The sequence below is a fragment of the Phalacrocorax aristotelis genome, chromosome 8 (genome assembly GCF_949628215.1).
Source record: "Phalacrocorax aristotelis chromosome 8, bGulAri2.1, whole genome shotgun sequence".
NCBI lineage: Eukaryota > Metazoa > Chordata > Aves > Suliformes > Phalacrocoracidae > Phalacrocorax > Phalacrocorax aristotelis.
The window spans coordinates 31,947,409-31,967,175 of record NC_134283.1 but is presented as its reverse complement, the minus strand read 5'-3'; the positions used below and the strand labels follow the sequence as shown (position 1 = coordinate 31,967,175).

The following is a 19,767-nucleotide window of genomic DNA, read 5'->3' as shown; positions in this document are numbered from 1 at the left end:
AGCAGCAAATTGCTTTTGAAGCATTTCAAAATTGGAATGTAAGGATGTGGAACAGCAATTATTAAAACAAGATGTTAATATGAGAAGAGGCAATTTATTTTTATAAAAAATGTAATTTAATCCAAGAATTATCTGGAGTCTGTATAATGAGCAACACTCACTTGTGCAGGGGATGGTGAGCTATGCCAAACATGCTGTCTGTGCTAAGGTAGGGAGGGAGGGAGGGAGCATGGAAAGGACAGGCAGTGTTCTCTGCCTGGTGCCCTCGTAAGGTTTCTAAGGACGATGAGCTATTTAGGCAGCAGAGGAGAAAGGCAACCAGCACTGGCTCAGAGCAAGCCCCGCCTTACAGATGGGAGAACAGGTCCTGCGTGTCCACAGCAGGGTGGTGCAGGTCTACCCTGCTCCTACAACCCACTTCCCAGAAGATGATCAGTCTCAAGGGCAATTGGCTCCAGCTTTTGCTGGCAGAAGCAAACACCCAACCTGATGGAAATTATAATCCATAATTATTTCCTAAAACTCCCAGCCTGGCTGCAATTTGGTTAGAAGTGTACAGATGAACTTCACAGAGGCTTTAAAGAACGAGAAAGTCAACATATAGCTGGTAAAAGCAGCTGTAAGTGACAGCAGACTGTCACATCAAAAGGCTGGAACAACACTCTTTCCTTTCAAGAGCTGTACCGGGGCATTTTCACTGTTGCTTTCTAAACGCCTACAGCTTGTATGATCAGAAACACTATGGTTAAGCTCTCTTCTCAAGACATTTTTAATGCAAAACACTGTTATAAAACAGCTTTGCAGGCTCCCAAAGCAAGTACTTCTTGGAAACAGAACTCAGAAGCCAGAGTTATGAGCAAGGATCCAGGTTTTCCAGTCGAGATAAACAAAATCTTTCACTAATTTACCATTGGCAAGCTCAGTGTTTAGCAAGAAGGCAAAGGAAACTTCCCCCAGCGCTCTGCTAGGCAAATGGAAGCACAGGCAACTATTCAAAGCATTTCACAGCAGTACTTTTCCGTTTCCATTATCAAAGACATCTTAAGCATTTTTAAAAAAACATATAACTGTAGTGATGGAGGACTTCTGTTCCTTCATCTTAACCCACCATAGATAGATGGGCTCATTTCCCCCACCACCTAGCAAGGCATGAAGCTGCAGGACTGCAGGTAACTCCTGTGAGATACTGGACAAAGTTGTTTCACTCTGACGTACAGACCTTCAGCAACGCATGCCCTCAATAAAAAGAATTCAGGCAAGCTTGTAAGTCAAGGCTTCATGAAGAAAAACACCAGTGACCCCCTAATGCTGCCTTTTTTCTCCCCCATAAACCCAGCCTATAGCACAAGTCACCGAGCTTACGCAGCTCTTCCTAGGAGTTCCTTTTGCACCATCAAAAGAGAGATCTAAATATCACATTAAGTCTTCAACTTCGCATTAATGTCTGTGTTAATTGGCTGGGGACTTGCAAACAGGAAGAATGATGTTGCTCTTGAGGAAGAGCTGGATTTCCAGTAACATAGCCACAATAAACAACTTTAACTGCTTGCTTTCTTTGACACTTTTCAGATGAAAAATTTCCTGCATCATCTTTTTCCTCAAATAATTAAATTTCAAACCTGAGAATGCCTGAACTTACAGGTGACAATGGCAATGGCTGACTTCTTGTCTGTACCAACAAAATTTCCAAGCTTTCCTTCACCAGTTTGAAGTGCTGCATGCTCCTTCCTCCTGTTGCTGGCTCAAAAAGGCTAGTTACGGCACGGGACCAAATAACTTTTTTGTCTGATACAGCTCTTATAATTAACTCTACAGATTGATTTCTGTAGAAATCATACTTTAGCCAGGAGTTCCCTACTCCCAGAATGGCTACTACTCAGCTAAGCTATTTAAGCTTACTCAAGTGCATTAAATTTCAGTCTCATCCTTTCAAACACAGCAAAACCTTGAATTAAATTCCATACATCATACTTTTGTGTGATACTGATACATTCAGTTGAGTTTCAGAGGCTATTGTAATTACTGATTGACTGGACTCATTCCGAATCCAGCATCTCGGGCGGGGCGGGGGGGGGGGGGGAAACAAAAAAAAACCCGCAAACAACCCTGACAAAACAAAACACCACCAAAAAACTCAGTCCAACAGATAATGTTGGATTAAATCTGTATTTTATGCCCAATTCACACATTTGTTCAGCACAGCCACCTAAAAGCATTCAAGAAGCAGCTGCGAATTGCATCAGGAATAAACTGCAAAACAAACAGATAATTGTCTAAAAAAGGAAACAAAACCTCACTATGCTGTTTTTTATATCTAGAAGCATTTAGAGATTATACAGAATAATCAACGTTTGGGGACTGTTCAGTAATGCAGTTGAGGAGGACGATAGTGTGCTGTGTCGCTTAGACTGGCATAAGACAAACTTCTGTATTGTTAGGAGAAAACACAGGTGCCATTTGTAAAACAGTTTAGACAAGTGCCCCTAATTATCTCTCAGGATTCCCAACATGTTTAAATACTCTTAGTGCATTAAAGAATCAACCAGAGAACATGTAATGCAATATAAAAGCACTCTTTTAAGTGCTGTGAACATCTACAGTGCCATTTACTAATCTCTTGGTGATGACCTTGAAATTAAGGCAAGAACGTGCAGTGGAGCATCTGAACTGCAGGCTTGGAAGTTCAGATGTGTGACCTTTGTAAGGCCAAAATCCATCAGTTATAGCCCTTGCCCATTTATAGATAATCAAAGCTTCCAATGCATGTTAAATGTATTATCCATAATCCCTGAAGTCAAAGGTTAACAACTGCACTTCAGAATATGTGACTACACTTTGTGAATTATTTCATGTTGACTATCATGCTGTTTATTTTATAAAGGACTAGGTTTATTTAAATAGGCAGCTGTTGGAAAAGCACAGATAGAAGAGTTAGAAATACACACAATTTCAGCAATGGGGAGGGGAAAAAACACACCCACAAACTTAGACAACTACCAAAAACATTTAGATTTAAAGAAAACCTAACTAAGATTATTGTTTTCAGAAACATCAGCATTGTTTGGAGCAACATGCAGTAGATGCCTATATTCTTGGAGAGAACTTGGAAAAAAATTACATCCAGCCTAGTTGGTTACTTTAGGAAAGAACAAGCCCTTATACCAGATAAGATGTATTTTTAAAAGCTTTTTCTTCCACATGCTTTGTTCCAACTGTAAAAATTGACCTTTGGTTTTAACAAGCCATACACACCACTTGCCCCAGATACAGGAGGCAAAGAGCTGCACAGCCGACGCAGCTTATACACTGGCCCCAGGGTCTGATCCATGAGTGGGAACTACAAAAGTCCACCCCAGGATTAATAGCACTGTTACTTAAAAGTAATAGAAAGGGTAAAGTAGTCCTGCTCTTCACAGTGTCTTCGCCTATTCCCTCAAAATTACACTCCTGCTGAGGTGGGTACAGGTGTACATACCTCCCTTCCTTTTGACTGGTTTTAAAATGACCAATACATATGGGAAAACCTGAGCAAATTCCAAATAATCCTGAGACAATACACCTTATTTTCATAAAATGCCATTTGACTAATTTGAGAGTACGTATTTTGCATTAGCTCATTACCAACAACAGCTTATTCGTATGTTTTAGACCTGAATTTCCTGTTGCTTTAAAAAAAATGTAAATGACAAGAACTGACAGTGCACTGTAGTCTTCAGGGGTTCATCCAAGTATCTAGTTGTTGACATTTAAAACATCAGGGCTGTCAAAATGGAAGAGGCTAGTCTAGTGCTCATATAAACTTAATTTCCTTGTTTCCATTAAAACGTTATTAATTAAAGGTAGTCTCAGCCAGGTTCAAACCCTTCATGCATAGCAAGCTTCCTCTGATCCTACTCTACTGAGAAGATTTTTTTGGCATATTTATATTCTACTCCGGCAAAAAATATCTGTAATTCGTCTTACAGCACGCACAGGAGCAGTGATAGCATCTTCACAAGACATCTTCCTGCAACATGAACATGCACAGTAAACCACTGCAGCTTCAGCAGTTTAATATCTCATGGGTTACCAGAATACCCTGGCCAAACGGAATTAGAGCTATTACATATAAAAGACCCATTCGTATCACTAATTACTTGGTCATATATTATAAAGTTCTAAGTCTTGACACCTACGCTGCATTTCACTCTGTACATATATTAAGGGAAAAATTAAGTTCTGCAGCAAGTCCGCAGACAGACACTAAGAGGCCAGAACGTGTACTAAGCAGGACTAGTTGCCCAACTTATAAGCGTATGTCTTACGTTCTTACACTCTTCATTACCTGGGGACACAAGGCTTCCAGCTGGCTGGCTGACATGCGAACCAATTTCACACCTTCTTCGTTGTTTGAGATGGAACAGGCCAAGTTGGCAACCTGTGTCAGAGGTGGGAGAAAACAAAACACAACTGTTAGAACTGGGTTTTATTTCCTTCTGCAGGAAACTTTTTACATTCCCCAAGTCACCAGTAACCTGTCATGAAATATAAAGCGTCCACATTCATTCAGTTCTAACCAATTTTGAAACCACTAATGATGTGTGTTCCTTCTCCAGCCATAACATCATAACACATCAGATCATAAACCCACAGTCATTCGAACAGAACAGACAGATCATTGTTACCACTAAATTGGTTAAGTTCTCTACAGTAAATGGTTCAAGAGCATCATTGGCATTACTTGAAGTTACAGTTAAAAAGCCCATTCCCACTTGAGTGAGACAGCAGCAATCACACAATTAAAAAACCAATCCAGTTCCCATGCACCCGAGGATTAAGTCTTCTCATGTCCGTACGCGTAGGGATGCTCCCTTTTCTTGAAACATTTCTACATCCTGCTGCGTGTCAACACAAAAAGAACTTGGAGGCTCATCAAGCAATTCACCTATGCAAGCGGTGCAGTGCTGTTGCAAAGCTCAAGCTGTTTTGCTGGTGTTGAACAGAGCACACTTCTGCAACAGCATACAGGTATTTGAATGCATTGGCTTAAACTGCTTGAGACAGTTATCTAGTCAAAGACTGCAGTATGAGGTATGTGTTCCTCCAGCCCTCAATTTATGCCCCGATTCATCGAGTAAAAGTGCTACCACAGGTAATCTTGAAGATCTATCCACAATTCTCCAAAATTTGAGTAGCATCTTATGACGCTAAAAACTTTACTCCAAAACCTTGACCTGCTGCACAGCAGCATCCTTAACTAGGTCATCTTGAAACAGAGGACCTTTGGTAAACACCTGCCTTTTAAGAGCACACTGGAAGGGGACAGGACAGAATTTTCTGGTAATTGAGGATATTCCTTACATCGGAGCTACTCTCAGGGGAAGGAAGTCTGAAGTAAGCTACATTTCTTAGTTGACAGGTGAATGACAAGCATGTTATTCTGAGCCATTTGAACACAGAAAGCTGTAAAAATAGCACAGCGAACTGAGATGAACACTGAGTACTGTCCTTTCAGAGACAGAGCAACCTGCAAAACCCCTCAGTAAATGTGCTGTAAAAGCATCATCACAGGCTAGCAGATGCTTAGTAACACTGGCGAACCACATTTCTCCATATACTTTTCTCCATAAGATGGGGAGATTCCAGTCTTCCTTTAATTAAACTATCCTCTGCATTTGACTACAATTCATTTTGAAATAGTATCTGCAGCTACATTGTGTGCTTTTCCCCCCTCCCCAAGCCATTCCCTTATGACAGATGTTCCCACACAGAATACATTACTGTCCCACAAACCATCAATGACATGCCAACATACTTGAATGGTGTTTTTCATCAATCCCGTTATTAATTTTGGGACCAAAAAGCAAGTTCCCATTGCAAAGCACACAGCCTCTTCCTCTCTCCAGTTCCAAATGAAGTTACAAAAGATAGAAGGCCATGCACTGTCAAGAAGACAGGTACATTTCCAACAGTGAACCACTAAACATACGCAACTGCATTTATTTGGATGAAAACAAACTGAAATTGAGAAAAAGACTATTCAGCATCAACACGACGTAGAAAACTGCCAGCTTTCAGGAATATTAGTGTCCTACTCCTCAACTTTCTTTTCCACTAGTCTTCTTAGACAAGAGCTACATATTAAAAGGTGGAGTTGCAGCAAGTTTTCAGTTCATTGCAAGGTCATGCAGCTTGCACCCAGCTTAGCCAAGGCTCTTCTCTCCTTTCTTTCTGTTACCTCATTTGCTAGTCTCCAGCTCAGTTCCTCTCTGCACAGCACTACCACCAAACAGCTGCACTCTCTATAATGCCCTATCAGAAGGGGATTTTATTTTGAGCATAGGATTTTTTTCCTGCAGATTTGCCATGTCTTAAATCCCTAGTTCACAGTGAGCTATAGTGTATTATGCTTTTGTTTAGATGCTCAAAAAAAATCAAAAGAAAATAAGATGCCATGATTTAAGAGTCAAGTAAAGATTTTGCTGTTGTTTTAAGCAAGGTCATACTTTTGAGAAACACCAGTTTGCCAATATTTTTTATTGTCCATATTTCCACGTCATTTCTGCCTCCACAGCAGCAGTTACAATCTCTAGGAGTGAGAATAACACAAAGCTCTATTGAGTAGGGGCTGAATAAAAGCGACATTGAAGCACTACAAAATCAGCCTCTCCGATATCTGGAGATGTTGTGCTCTCTCTCAAGCCAAGTGTGATGAATCAAGCACACAGAAACCCCGCTCTGTCTGAATACAGAGAGGCAAAGAAGTTTATAATTGAGTGTCCCCGGCGTGGTACGATGAAATTTTGCTTTTTTGCACAGTCATTTTTGAACAGTCATTTTTCTTCTGAATACCTCACTGATGGCAATTCTTCTTTAGAAATTGCCCAACTAGGCCTGCCAACCTTTATGAAAGAAGTGTGTGTGCTTCCCTGACTGAGGGTCTTTGGCAGTTTAAGACAATCCAACTGTTGGCTGCCACATCCCATCCTACTGCTGCATCTCCAAATCTCGACGTTGCATTTCAGCATGCTTGTCCAAAAGAAAGCTATTCACTCTGGTGGATTAGTTTCTCTGCCAGATTAGCACACAAACTCTCCAGCAAACTATTTGCTGCACATCAGAGTAAAGCAGGGATGTGGCAGCAGCAGAGATGACTTTAGAGCGCTGCAGGACATGGCCCTAAATTCACAGCAATCCAGCATTTACTGCACCCATGGGAAGACTCTGTCAAACTGTTAGAAAACACTCACAAACCTCTCAAAATTTGAAATTTAAGAAGACCTATGTCAACTAATCAAGTTGTAAATGACATTACAATAAGGTACTTTAAATTGTGGTTAATTATCAGATGCTCTATAGCATGGATTTTAAAATTGCATGTAAAAGCTGAGATGGATGGTTGTACAATGAAGAAATTTAATTTCAAAAGTACCTGAAAGAACCCATCATCAATAACTGCTGTGTGATATTTGTCAAATAACTTCACACTCCCTGTCTGTAGAGAGGATAGCGTACTGCTAGCCAGTTATTTGACAGGTACACATAATACATTGGATTTTGTAGCTGAGGTGAAGATCAACTATGGCCAAACTGGTTTCAAAGCATGCAGAGCACTTGGAAATAACACATTTCTAAAACTTCCAAAGAAAATAGAGCACTTCAAGCAAACAAAAATTTCCCTTAAATCAAATGTAAATGAAATAGTTTCTCCGTGTCTCCAGCAACGTGGCTGACTGACATAGTAAGTGGTCAGACTTGATTTAGAAAGAACACTTGTGCTTGAGAGCAAAATAGCAATTGAATCCCCGCTGTATTTGTTCATTCTTACCGTTCAATATAATCAAACCCCTTTACATAAGCACTACTGGCACAGGCATCAAAGGAGACAAGAAAAAAAAATTGCAAACAATGTAATCAGCCATAACGAGTCATCTCTTTAAAAAAGTTAAAAATACATAGGGAATGAAGAGAGACTAGAGAAATTAGACTGACACAGTTCAGAGATACCTCTTGCAGCACTGACAGATCAATTTAAAAGCATCTTTTTGATGCAGTATTAAGGCTCTCACGGTTCAGAGTACACAACCATCTCCCAGAGATGGTTTCATGTATCCCAAAAGGCAGGACGGACCCAAAGCAGCTACTGATGTTTAGATGAAGGAGCTTAAATTTACCCCTAGTGGCTAATGCTCGGTGCATTAGCAAGAAGTGCACAGACACAGCCATTTCTACAAACTGAACTAATGAACTGGTGCCAAGTAAAAGTCAAAGCTCGATGAGCTGATCTGAAACGTGGGTTTTATGCACTGATCAGTTTTCAAAACTCAAATCTAACTAGTATTAATGATGACAGAGTACTGCAAGATGAGATGATGTCTTTGGAGGAGGCATTACTTAGTTGGTTCCTTCTAGAGGTAGGCACCATCTCAGAGCAAAGGGTCAACTGACAATACGTTACTAATGGGAAAATATAATTCCTATACAAAAAAAAAAATTGTGCCATCTGTCACAGAGTGATTCCATCTCAAACTCTAGTTATTTTGATTCTTCAGATTTACTAATTTTAAATCAGGAAAAATCTTGACATTTCTAAAGCAGTCCTTTCCTCCATTAGTGGCAATTCGTCAGCCTATGTTTGTGTTGTCAGCTGCTGCAGACAACTGCCTTCTTTGACAATAGCCAGTCTCTACTTTTTTCACCTGAAATACATTTTTTTAATTTAACTTGAAATTTGTTCAGATAATGCCTAAGGAGCTGCATTTTTCCAGGAATTCAAAAACTATAGCAGGCTCAACTACATGAGCTTGGGGTCATTGCTAGGCTGCTTAAATTACACTGTTGAAAATAACTGAGACATACTGCTACAGCTTTGCACATATTAAACTTTCTCTTTGCACTGACATCCTAGCTTAGGTAGAGGAGTTACTTCACATGGAACTGTTTATTAAAGGATTGACAAATTGTTTTTCCAATAAGAAAAAAAATTTAAGAGAAAAAAAGGAACTGTAATCTCTAACACATTACACTTTCTTTTACAAGGACTTCAAAGGCTGACACTGAAAGTTTGTATTAAAGTCTTTGCTTTGTGCACCTGGATTGGCTTCTGAGAAGCAACACCAAGTTTTTCCTCCTTGCTTACAGGTCATGTTTTTAGGACAGCTTCTTCAGAAAGTCAAATACACAACACCTTCCTAAATAGGTGCTGGATGCAAGCATCCAGCAATGGGGTAATCCAAAGAAGGTTCTGTAATGTGTTTATTACTACAGAATTTAAAATTGTCAGAGCTGTGTCTGCCACACAGCATTGTTAAAAATAAGGATTAAAAACCACTATGCATGAGACAAATATACTCTAATTCTGAGTCTGACTACTCTCATTTGCAACTGCAGTTGTAAAAATAGCACTGCAGAAGAGCTTTCAGTCTTCCTACTGAGAAACAATGTTTCAGTTTAACATTAACCAGTATCCTCTCATAACTGATGCTCACAAACCCCTGTGCAAAAATAACAGACACATACTCATTATACACAGAAAATTTGGGAATTTAAACATGGAAACTAAGCTGTTCAAAGCTGTTCCTGGCATTTCAATTTCTGATTAAACTTCAAGAAATCAGCTTCTTGTTTGATTTTTTTTTTTATTTTATAATTTCTCTGGGAATGCAAATTATCCTTTTAAGCAGTTTTAAATCCCCTATTAGAAATAAATAATTAAAAAAAGGACAGGCAGCCAATTCAACATTTTACTCTTGAGGATTTGCTAAAGGAAAGCATGCATCTGATATTCTCACAAAATTCAATAACAGCACATCTAATTTCTTCCTCCCCCATATTAAGGAAAGAGTCCAGATTCACTTCATGATGGTCAAAATCCATGAAATTAATTTGTCTGCAGAAAGAACTGTTCTGACAAAACTAAGTGGCAACTAAGGACTCTCAGAAGAGATGTGTCGATTATGTAATTTCCATCCCTCTTAAAAAAAGGCTTCTATTATTCAGTAAGTCCATAGATTTATTAATTCACATATACACTACAATATTCAAGACAAATGTGACCTATTTTAATGTATACTCCTAATAGGTACTGCATGAGGGAGAAGTCTAGGTTACAGCTGTAATCTTACAAACTCATAGTTTTGTAGAGGCATAGCCAAATATGAATTATGCAAAACAGTTTCACTTTTTTAATGTGGGTAGGGACAGCAGGAGGATTTTGGTTCAGGTCCATAGGGACCCTGGAGCAAGTTACTGGGAGTCATGCTGTCCACTACTCTGATTTTTATATGGCTTACGTAGTTGCAAGCGGCTGCAGCTCCACAGAAGGCACCTTGCAAGAGCTTGTTACAGGCAATAGAATCCCAATGTATTAACTTAAAATAGTAAAAGTCTTCGAGTAAAACAAGCCACACACAGAAAGACTCCTGATCTAAGGCACCAAGGGGAACGATGGACTAAAATTGAGATAACTGCTATTTCCAGAGCTCTGCAACCTCACGCAGATGAGAGCAATTTTAATTTGAAGTGTGGTTATGAACACATGGAAGGGAAATTACAGCTAGATTGAACAAAACAGGCAAGCAAAATATATTCATTTTTTATTAAAAAGTTTTAGACAGTGAGAAATGGGGGTTTCAGAGTTTTTTCATTTCAACAGGCTGGCAACTGATTGAAAGAGGAAGGGGAGTAGAGATAACATACTGTGTACTTTCTGCTCCCTATAATATTAAGGCAATTTTAGGCAACATAAGGCAGATTCCTTAATATTTTCAGGGTAACCACCCTTGTTTTGGAATCAAATCTCAAAACTTGCACGTTTGAAGTTGTGTCTGTGTGTCTAAAAATCATTGAAGAGCAGAGCTTTGCATTTGGTGCTCAGCCTAAGCAAGCTGCCTCCAACTACCTGTCCAGCTACCTGGCACCATTCTGGGTATAGCTGTCCCATGAAAGCTCTGTTCAACACTGGTGAGCACCTTCCACACCCAGAGGAAACGTCTTTCTCCAACAGAGTGCAACCCCGTGTGTTGTTAAGGCTTCGTGACAAAGGGAAATTTTTCACGCAGTTGAGCAAACCCACAGTTTGAGCATCATGACGAAACTGGGCTCTATTTACTGAGCATCGGGTGCAGAAGGGAGAGCACTTCTCTCTCTTGCCAACAGGAAAGTTTTTCAACCCAAGAGGGGGAGGAGGTGTTTGAAAGGAACTAATACATCTGTAGCATAAAACATATCCACAGTAGTAAAGTGCTAGCGGTACAGGAATACCTTTATTTCCAGACTTGTAGATTATCCTTTCTATAGACCTGACAGAGAGCAGAGCTGGTAAAGAAATACCAGTGTGCTACATGGGCACTGTGCCCCTCGTAGATGCAGCTGTAGCAGCAGATGTAACTACTGGCACGGGAACTATTCCTTCCTCAGACAAACAAGCTAAAGTGATAAAATGTTGTTATAAGCACAAAACACATTAGTTACACAAGTGGATCTGAGCTACCATGACAGAAATCACACTGCTGGTATGTAAGGCAGATCTGATCCTAAGCTAAAACTTTCAAAGCAAATCCTCACCTTCGATGCTTCTTAGCAACACAAATGTTTTTCTTTAAAAGAGAAGTGTTTCTAGTAGTGACATTTGGACAGTACCTGAATAATTATCCTTATCCAAAAAAGCCTCCCCATTTATCAAAACAGAAAGCATAATTCTTTCCGATCTCGTTTTGCTTACCACTCAGAGCATACTCATCATGATCTTACTAAAGGCTTCCAACCTGGTGCCTATCATTAGCTGTTTAAACCAGTTTTCCGCTATTCAGGCAACTGTTCATGGCAAGTCTAACTGTAATTATAAGTACATTATGCTCTTGAAGAAGGTGACAAAATAGTAAGCTGAGCTCTACACAGACTTCAGGCAACTCCTTGATGACACTACATGACTAATATTCCAACATCGATGTAATGGTTTTAGCTGGGATAGAGTTAATTTTCTTCACTCTAGCTGGCATAGTGCTGTGCTTTGGACGTAGTATGAAAACAACGTTGATAACACACCGATGTTTTGGTTGTTGCTGGGTAGGGCTTGTACTAGTCAAGGACTTTTCCAGCTTCCCATGCTCTGCTGGGTGCACAAGAAGCCGGGAGGGGAGGGGGAACAGCTGAGGGAGCGGATTCAAACTGACCAAAGGGATATTCCATATCATGTAACATCATGCCCAGTATGTTACCTGGGGGGAGTTGGCCGGGGGAAGCAGCAATCATGGCTCGGGGACTGGCATCATCAGTTGGCGGGTGGTGTGTGGCTACATTATTTTCTTACTTTTTTTATCCCTCTTCCCCCGGGTTTCACTTCTCTCTCTCAATATTTTCCTTTTTATTACATTATCATTATTACCATCATCATAATCATTATCATTACCATTATTACTACTATTTTAATTATTAAACTGTTCTTATCTCAACCCATAAGTTTTCTTGCTTTTGCTCTTCTGATTCTCTCCCCCATCCCACTGTGGTGGGGGGGTGTGAGGCAACAGCTGTGTGGTTCTTAGTTGCTGACTCGGGCTAAATCACAACAATTGCTAATGACTAAGATGATAAAAAACACAGATATGCATTGAGGCTTTTAGTTATATACCAAGATTTAAAGCATTTATGCCACATCTATAAAGTCTGTATCTAAAAAGCTACTTAAAAATGCTGTTAGACTTACGATTCAAATATCTGGAAAATACAATAGGCCAGGACTCTATTGCTTTTTACCTGCCTCTGAAGACATCATGTCAACAGCACCTATATTCAGCTGTGCTTACACTTCCTGACCTCTTTTACAGATTTCCCCTTCCCCAAATGCTTCTGTTTCCAAAGGAGAAAAGGAACACAGTAAAACCGAGGTGTTTCTAGTGGGGTAAAAGGACAATAACACAGTTTTCCAAACCCTAACCTCATTTACCTCCAGCTTCTACACCCTTCACATCTCCCTTGGCCCAAGTGCTTAAAGATCATGCCCCACACATTCAACATACTGACTGCCCCTATGGAAAAGGTAGGACAGAAATGCCTCTCCTCCATGTAGCAGCAGCTAACCAGGATGATTTTCAAATAGAAGAATGTCTCCAAACACCCTGATCGCTGTCCAGATATGTGAAGGTTCAAATTCATCTTCAATCACTTCATCTCTCCCATCAGTTTCACTGTCAGATTACTGATTACCTTGCTTCTCCCGTGTGTACTTACAACGAAATCTGGACAGAAAGATTATTCTGAAGTCTCTTATTCCTCTTCCAACATGATTTTTAACCTCTACCAGCATTCTGTAGACCCTTTCATACATAGTTTGGTGTAGCAATTGAAGATTGGCCTCAAAGAAAACCTTACAAGAACAGAAGTTACATAATTAAAAGGTCACTTGCCTTTATGTATGATGTATTAAATTTGTATATCCAGTTTTGCTGGAAAATGGAAGAACTTTTTTCTGCTGAGGCTTTCCTACTTTACTGATTATGAAGGTAAGGAAAGCATGTTCTACAAGTAGAATTTAGTTTATTTGTGAATTAGTTGACTAATAAAATGAACTTACAAGGAAAGTGCATCTGTTCTTGAAGAGTGTCAGATTTTAAGGGGGCACATTTGAGTTATACTGGTCATTTACTAAAGACATTTTGTTTCAAATTGCTGCCAAGATTATCTATAGACAAATTACAGAAAACGTGCTTGTTCTTTGGAAGAGGCATTCTGCTCTTCCTCTTATAATGGGAAATTAGTCTCAAGTTGGACTAACCCTGCCTCTCTTCTCCAGACCATAGCACAAGGACATTTCTCTTGAAATACACGATTACCTTAAAAATAAAAGCACGTAAAAGACAACCTTGAGTTTGCAGATTTTTTTTCTCCGTAAATTAGCTTACTGAAGAGGAAAAATAGGTGCTCAGGTACCATGGTAATGACTGATAATGACCCTAGCCTGGAAAACGCCGAGTTTTGAGAGATTAATATACCCAAAGATTCAGAAAAACATTCCATGTCAATATTTGATTTGGGTGTCAAGTGCTGTGCTTGTCTGCACTTTTCACCCAAGATACATAATCTCTGTCTTTCAGTACGGCTACATACCTTTGATGGCAAGTATGAAGAAAGAATATTTAAAAATGAGCAAACCCAATTTACTCCAACCTCCAAATATGCTGGTTTTATAAGCTTTGTATAAACTTGGGAAATCAAGTGGCTAATAGACACAAAGGATAATCTTGTGAGACCAGACTTATTTCTAGATCTGCTGGACACTTCCATTCCATGGGTCATTTCTAACAAACGTGTAAGATGCACAAACACTAAGTGCATACCTTTACCACAAAGGTAACTAGCTATGTCCACGGACAAAGGATAGGCAAGCCTCAGTTTTTCAAAACCTTTGCTGTGTCTGAAGTCCAAAAGCTAGCTATTATTTTAAAACCAAGCTATGTTTTACCTACTTCATTTTTTTTTTAAAAGCCTTTCACATGTAAAAAACCTGCAGCTGTTAGACTCTCTGAGGAATGTATATAGGCTGCGAGTATGGGCAAATCAGGATAAAGTGTAATAAAAATGTTGCAAATGTGCAAGGCTTTGGGCTTTTGGAGAGGGGTATTTTTAAACTGAGGTCTGAAGAATTACTCTAGGACATTGGGCTAGACAGTTAGGGCAACAGAAGGCGAAAATGTCAGAGTGAGAGGCTATGGATAGCTCATGGAGTTGCAAGTGCCCAAATGTTATTCTTTCCAAGCAAATAAATTTGCAGTCTGCATCTGTTCATGGGTTTTCACTGAAGATGAGAAAATCATCTCTCCATATGCAAGATCAACCCAGTGTATTAAAGTGCATAAAAAAGGCACAGAGCAGTCTTTTCAGATAAATTAAAGCAATTTGGGAAAAAAAGTGACGCTTATGAAATATCATTGAGAGCTTTCGCCTCCCTGATCTTACCAAAGTTTCTCTCAGAAAGACTTAAAATTATATTTGAGAAAAACATTTGACACAGGGGTACTGAGTTCCAGAATAAGATGAGATTGTTTGCTGTTTTTAAGGAATTACAAACTCTCCCTTTCCAAAATATTCTTCAACAAGCAAACTATTGGAAGACTTTAACCTGGACGCTGTCCTCATCTACCTCTTAACTATCCAGTTTCCTACTGTCTTTAACTTTTCCATTAAAACTACACAGTATAGAAGTGACAAATTGACAACCTAACTTATTTTTCTAAAGCATTCAATAGTGTAACAGAAGTTGCTTAACATTTATGGCTTTTTCACTTTTCAGAGAATAGGCAGAAGTGTCACTGCAGTGACTACAGGGAGCGGAACGAAGGCATCTTGTGCAGAAGCACACCTCAGACAGGGACAAACAAAAAAATCAGTGTGGTACTAAGAGCAATCATTAAAAATGAGCACCAAGTTGCAGGACAGCCTAGTTTCTTCTAGGGAGGAACACTAAATCTAACGATGCCAATGCCAAGCTGTCTTTCCTCAAGAGCAAAGTTACAGGTTGAAGAGCCAAGGCTACTTTACCCAGCATCGTAAAAACCGCTGGAACACAAGTACTTTCAATCTGTAAATTAAGATGACTTTCATAGTTTACAAACGAATTTAACTTTCTCTTACACTGGTTCCTGAAATGCCATCTCTTCTGTTATTCTTGTGTGCTGCATTTAAATTGGTTTCTCAATTCCTGAATTAAACTCCTTTAACAAAATTCAGGCAGACTGCTAGCTAGTTAATGGACTGTTAGTACAGAGCAATTTTGAAAGCTATCTTTGAAACGTATTACTCAACTGAGACAAGTCTCATTTTACTATTTTACTGTTATTCAGTTTTCAAAAGGCAGGATAAGGGGGCTAGTATTTTACTATGTGAGAAACAAATTAGATGGAAGTCCTTTGAGACATGGCTTTGGTATGGTTTCTCTAGAAGATACAGACCCAGCAGGCAAATCAGATTTTTGTGGTTACTGCACCTTTTTCGTCAAATTTGGCTGCCCGGGCTTTAGGAACCACAAAGCAGACAGTGCTCTGCTGCCAAGAAGCGAACATTTCAAAGTAAAATTACCCAAATCATGTGCTTTCAACTCTTTACAGCTATTTGGAGGGCCTGTAAACACCTCTGCACTGCAGGAGCAAGAACTCCCCATGCTAACCCAGGGCAGAACGAGCATTGTCACTCCTCCTATCTAGGCAACACCTGCAACAGTTTAGTGTCCACAAACAAAAAAATTTCAGTCCCCTCTAGTGGCTGGTCCACCAGGAGAGCAGCATTGACTCCTCCAGGTCACAGGACAAAGGGGTATAAATCCAAGGTGCAAAACTTCTCACTAAATCAGATGGGGTTCTGTCGAGTTAACTAGAGCAGAGCAAGTCTCTTATGTCCATTTCTTCCCATCACTTAGCATTAAAGGAAAGGACACACTCTCTTCTACGTCTAAAACACAGGAGCCTGTCAATCACAGTGTGATACACAACACAGCTCCATTCTGCACTGCAGCTGTTTTGTCACATTTGATGTCTTGAGTCACTCAGCAGCATTTCTGAGGATAGTTATGATAAACTCCCCAGCACACTTATCTTCCACTGAAAACAGGTGGAAGCAAATCACTTCTCATCTCACCAAGTGGATCATCTTCTGTTCTGCTCTTACACAATCTTTTATTGTTTCTCCAGGTACCTGCAGTTGTATTTTCTGCCCAAGAGCAGAATCATATGGGAACTCGCGAACTTGCAAACATCCTTCTCCATTCCGGCAGAGACACAACAAGACATTGTAAGTGCAACCCACCCCAACCTGTCTTCCTTCACAGTAAATTTGACATCGCATACGACACCACAGTGGCTCTCTATCCCCTCGAGACAAGGGCTCTGCAGGAGCACTATTCCCGTTCTGTCAAAGCTAAGCGTATATATTAATCCATCTACATTCATGGAAGAGGTTTATAAGCCATCTAGATCATATTACTCTATAGCTATGGTTACATTTTAGACAGAAAAAGCAATAAGCGAGCCTTCAAAAAGTTGTTGCAGCAGCATATCATTTTAGCAGAACCTTTTGATGCCACTCAGAAATATTGTTTAATGCATACTTTCAGGGGAACAGTCTTTCTTGAAAGACAGAGTGTTTGGCTGAATAGAGGTTCTGTAAAATCCATTTGCAGCTTGGCATTTCGCACACAAGGTAAGGTCAGTAAAAAAAATTGCTCTTACATGCCAGTGAGGACAGCCACCCGTTGCTTTTCAGACAGCACACGTATTCTGAAGGAGCAGGGAATAAGGGCTCACCTAGCAAGAGCAGGAGGGAAGCTTGCAGACGGAGCAGCGCAATTACTCCTTTGTAATTATGCTGATAAACTCCATGTGTGGACACCACACATCCAACTGAAAGAGGTGGCAGAACTACAGCAAGATAGGCACTGCTGTCGTTATGCCAGTCAACTTTTCCTGTAAACAAGCCCTAAAAATAATTCTCTAGATAAATTAGATTTTCAACATGAAGAAGGGAAGCTTTAGACAAAACCTGCTTCAAAGTGTTCCCACTACTGCATGTGGCATTGCTGTATCTTGCTGCCAAGCCAGGGGCACAGCAGCACCGTCTTCCACCTGCTGTTTTGTTGAACAATGTGAGTTACTTAAAATTCAGAATAAAATAACTTTTAAGCTATATGAAGCATTTACACTGAAATGTGGCAGGCCAAAATCAAAGTACAGATACCTTTCAAGAATTAGAGATTTTCACTGCTTAGACAGCAACTCTGAAGAGCTGGACTAACTTGACACACCCCAGACTATGGGGGCAGTTGTGCACTATGCTCAGAGCCCCTAAGGCTTTAAAAAAAGTGAGAAAAATATATCGAGCTAGAGTCAGAAACTGCTTTCACTGATGTTTGATAAGTCTTATTCTTGAGTAATTTAAATCTGTCAAGTTGTGTTGAAAGTATTCCCAATGAGCCTAGGAGACACATGGACTAAATTATCAAACACAGCAATACCAAGAGAGCAAAAAAACATTAACCAGTATCTGACTGTTCCCAGGTAGCTGCTGAGGTTAAGCACACGAGCCAGATGATGCCTCAGTGTACTGAAGCACACAGGAGGAGTTTATGAAGTTTATTTCTAGTGGCACGTTTCTTCAACAATGCTTATAGATGTTTGCTCCTTGGCATTTACCATCAGCAGGCACAAAACTCTCACGCAAAAACATTGGGAAAAGGACAAGGTTACCAAGATCTATCTATGAATACAGGGTATGAACTTATGTTGCTCTTTGAAAATGCACTACCTATTGAAAAACTATCACATTTATTAGTAGAGTCATGATTTTTAATGCATTTTAGTTAAGACAGGCCAGTCCCATGTAAGCCGATCTGCCCACAGACTAGCTTTGGTCTGGAGTAACATCAGTTTGAAAGCCTTTGGAGTTTTATTAGAAAAAGATGGCAGAAATCAGTTTTGTTACTACGCATTTTCTGTTTGTCCATTGCTTGCTCTTTACACACGCATAAGGAGGCTTTAATTCTAAAAGTCTTCACATAAAAGGGCTGTTTATATTCACTGGTATTTTGCTGGAAAGAAAAGCCTCCATGCTTCAAGGTCAAATTGTACAGCAAGACAGACATGCCACAGTCTTCCTTACTCCATATCACCTTTACTTGATTTGTTAACGGGAGATGGTAACAGCGTAATATATTCAGTGTATGATATCCAAAACTAAATGGGCTGTTGTGCTGGTTTTGGCTGGGATAGGGTTAATTTTCTTCATGGTAGCTAGCATGGGGCTGTTTTGGATTTATGCTGAAAACAGTGTTGACAACCCAGAGATGTTTTCATTCCTGCTGAGCAGGGCTTACACAGAGCCAAGGCCTTTCCTGCCCCTCACCCCACCCCACCAGTGAGGGGCTGGGGGGGCACAAGGGGTTGGGAGGGGACACAGCCAGGACAGCTGACCCCAACTGACCCCAGGGATGTCCCACACCATATGGCGTCATGCTCAGTTTATAGAGCTGGGGGAAGGAGGAGGAAAGGAGGCACGTTGGGAGTGATGGCGTTTGCCTTCCCAAGTCACCCCTACATGTCATGGAGCCCTGCTTTTCTGGCGATGGCTGAACACCTGCCTGCTGATGGGAAGGAGTGAATGAATTCCTTGTTTTGCTTTGACTGCACACACAGCTTTTGCTTTACATCTTAAACTGTCTTTATCTCAACCATGAGTTTTCTCACTTTTACCCTTCTAATTCTCCCCCCTGGGGGGGACTGAGCAAGCAGCTGCGTGGTGCTTAGTTGCTGGCTAGGGTTAAACTGCAACAGCTACGTATAGTAGCTGCTGCTTTTTGATAAACTTACATTTTAAATTATTTAAATATTGTCTTTAAATTAATTAAAGTTTTAGATGCTAATTTATTACAGAATTTGCAATTTGTTTCAACAAAATTGAAAAATGTGTTTTGCCTAGTCTTGCTTTAATTCAACTAGTGATAATGTAATTTTAATTTGTACCATCTTACCTCAATCAATTTGTTGGCATGTTCACGGAAAACCTGGGCATATTCTTTAACTTCTTTTTCGTTCCCGTTCTTGGCAGCTTCAATCAACACTAAAAGAGGAACATTTGTTTCCAGGAAAGAGTCTGATACGTGGTCCATAACAGCTTTGCGGAGCTAAAATAAAAACAGAAGAATGAGACATCTTTCAGTATTGTTCCACTGCTGTTTTCTTTCTATTGTATTAATACGTAAAGCTTAAGTAGCTTTGTCATTGATCCATTTTCCTTTGTGTGGTCAAG

At 40.0% G+C, this 19,767-nt stretch overlaps 1 protein-coding gene across 3 annotated transcripts in view; it reads right to left on the bottom strand.

The window, feature by feature from the left end:
• CTNNA1 (catenin alpha 1) overlaps positions 1-19,767 on the bottom strand; it is a 120,265-nt gene that overhangs the window by 29,118 nt on the left and 71,380 nt on the right. For all 3 annotated transcript variants that reach the window (XM_075102227.1, XM_075102228.1, XM_075102229.1), the window contains exons 9-10: positions 19,490-19,642; positions 4,325-4,417 (exon numbers count right to left, since the gene is read on the bottom strand). In XM_075102227.1, coding sequence (XP_074958328.1) covers positions 4,325-4,417; positions 19,490-19,642 — 246 coding nt within the window. The remainder of the gene's footprint in view (positions 1-4,324; positions 4,418-19,489; positions 19,643-19,767) is intronic.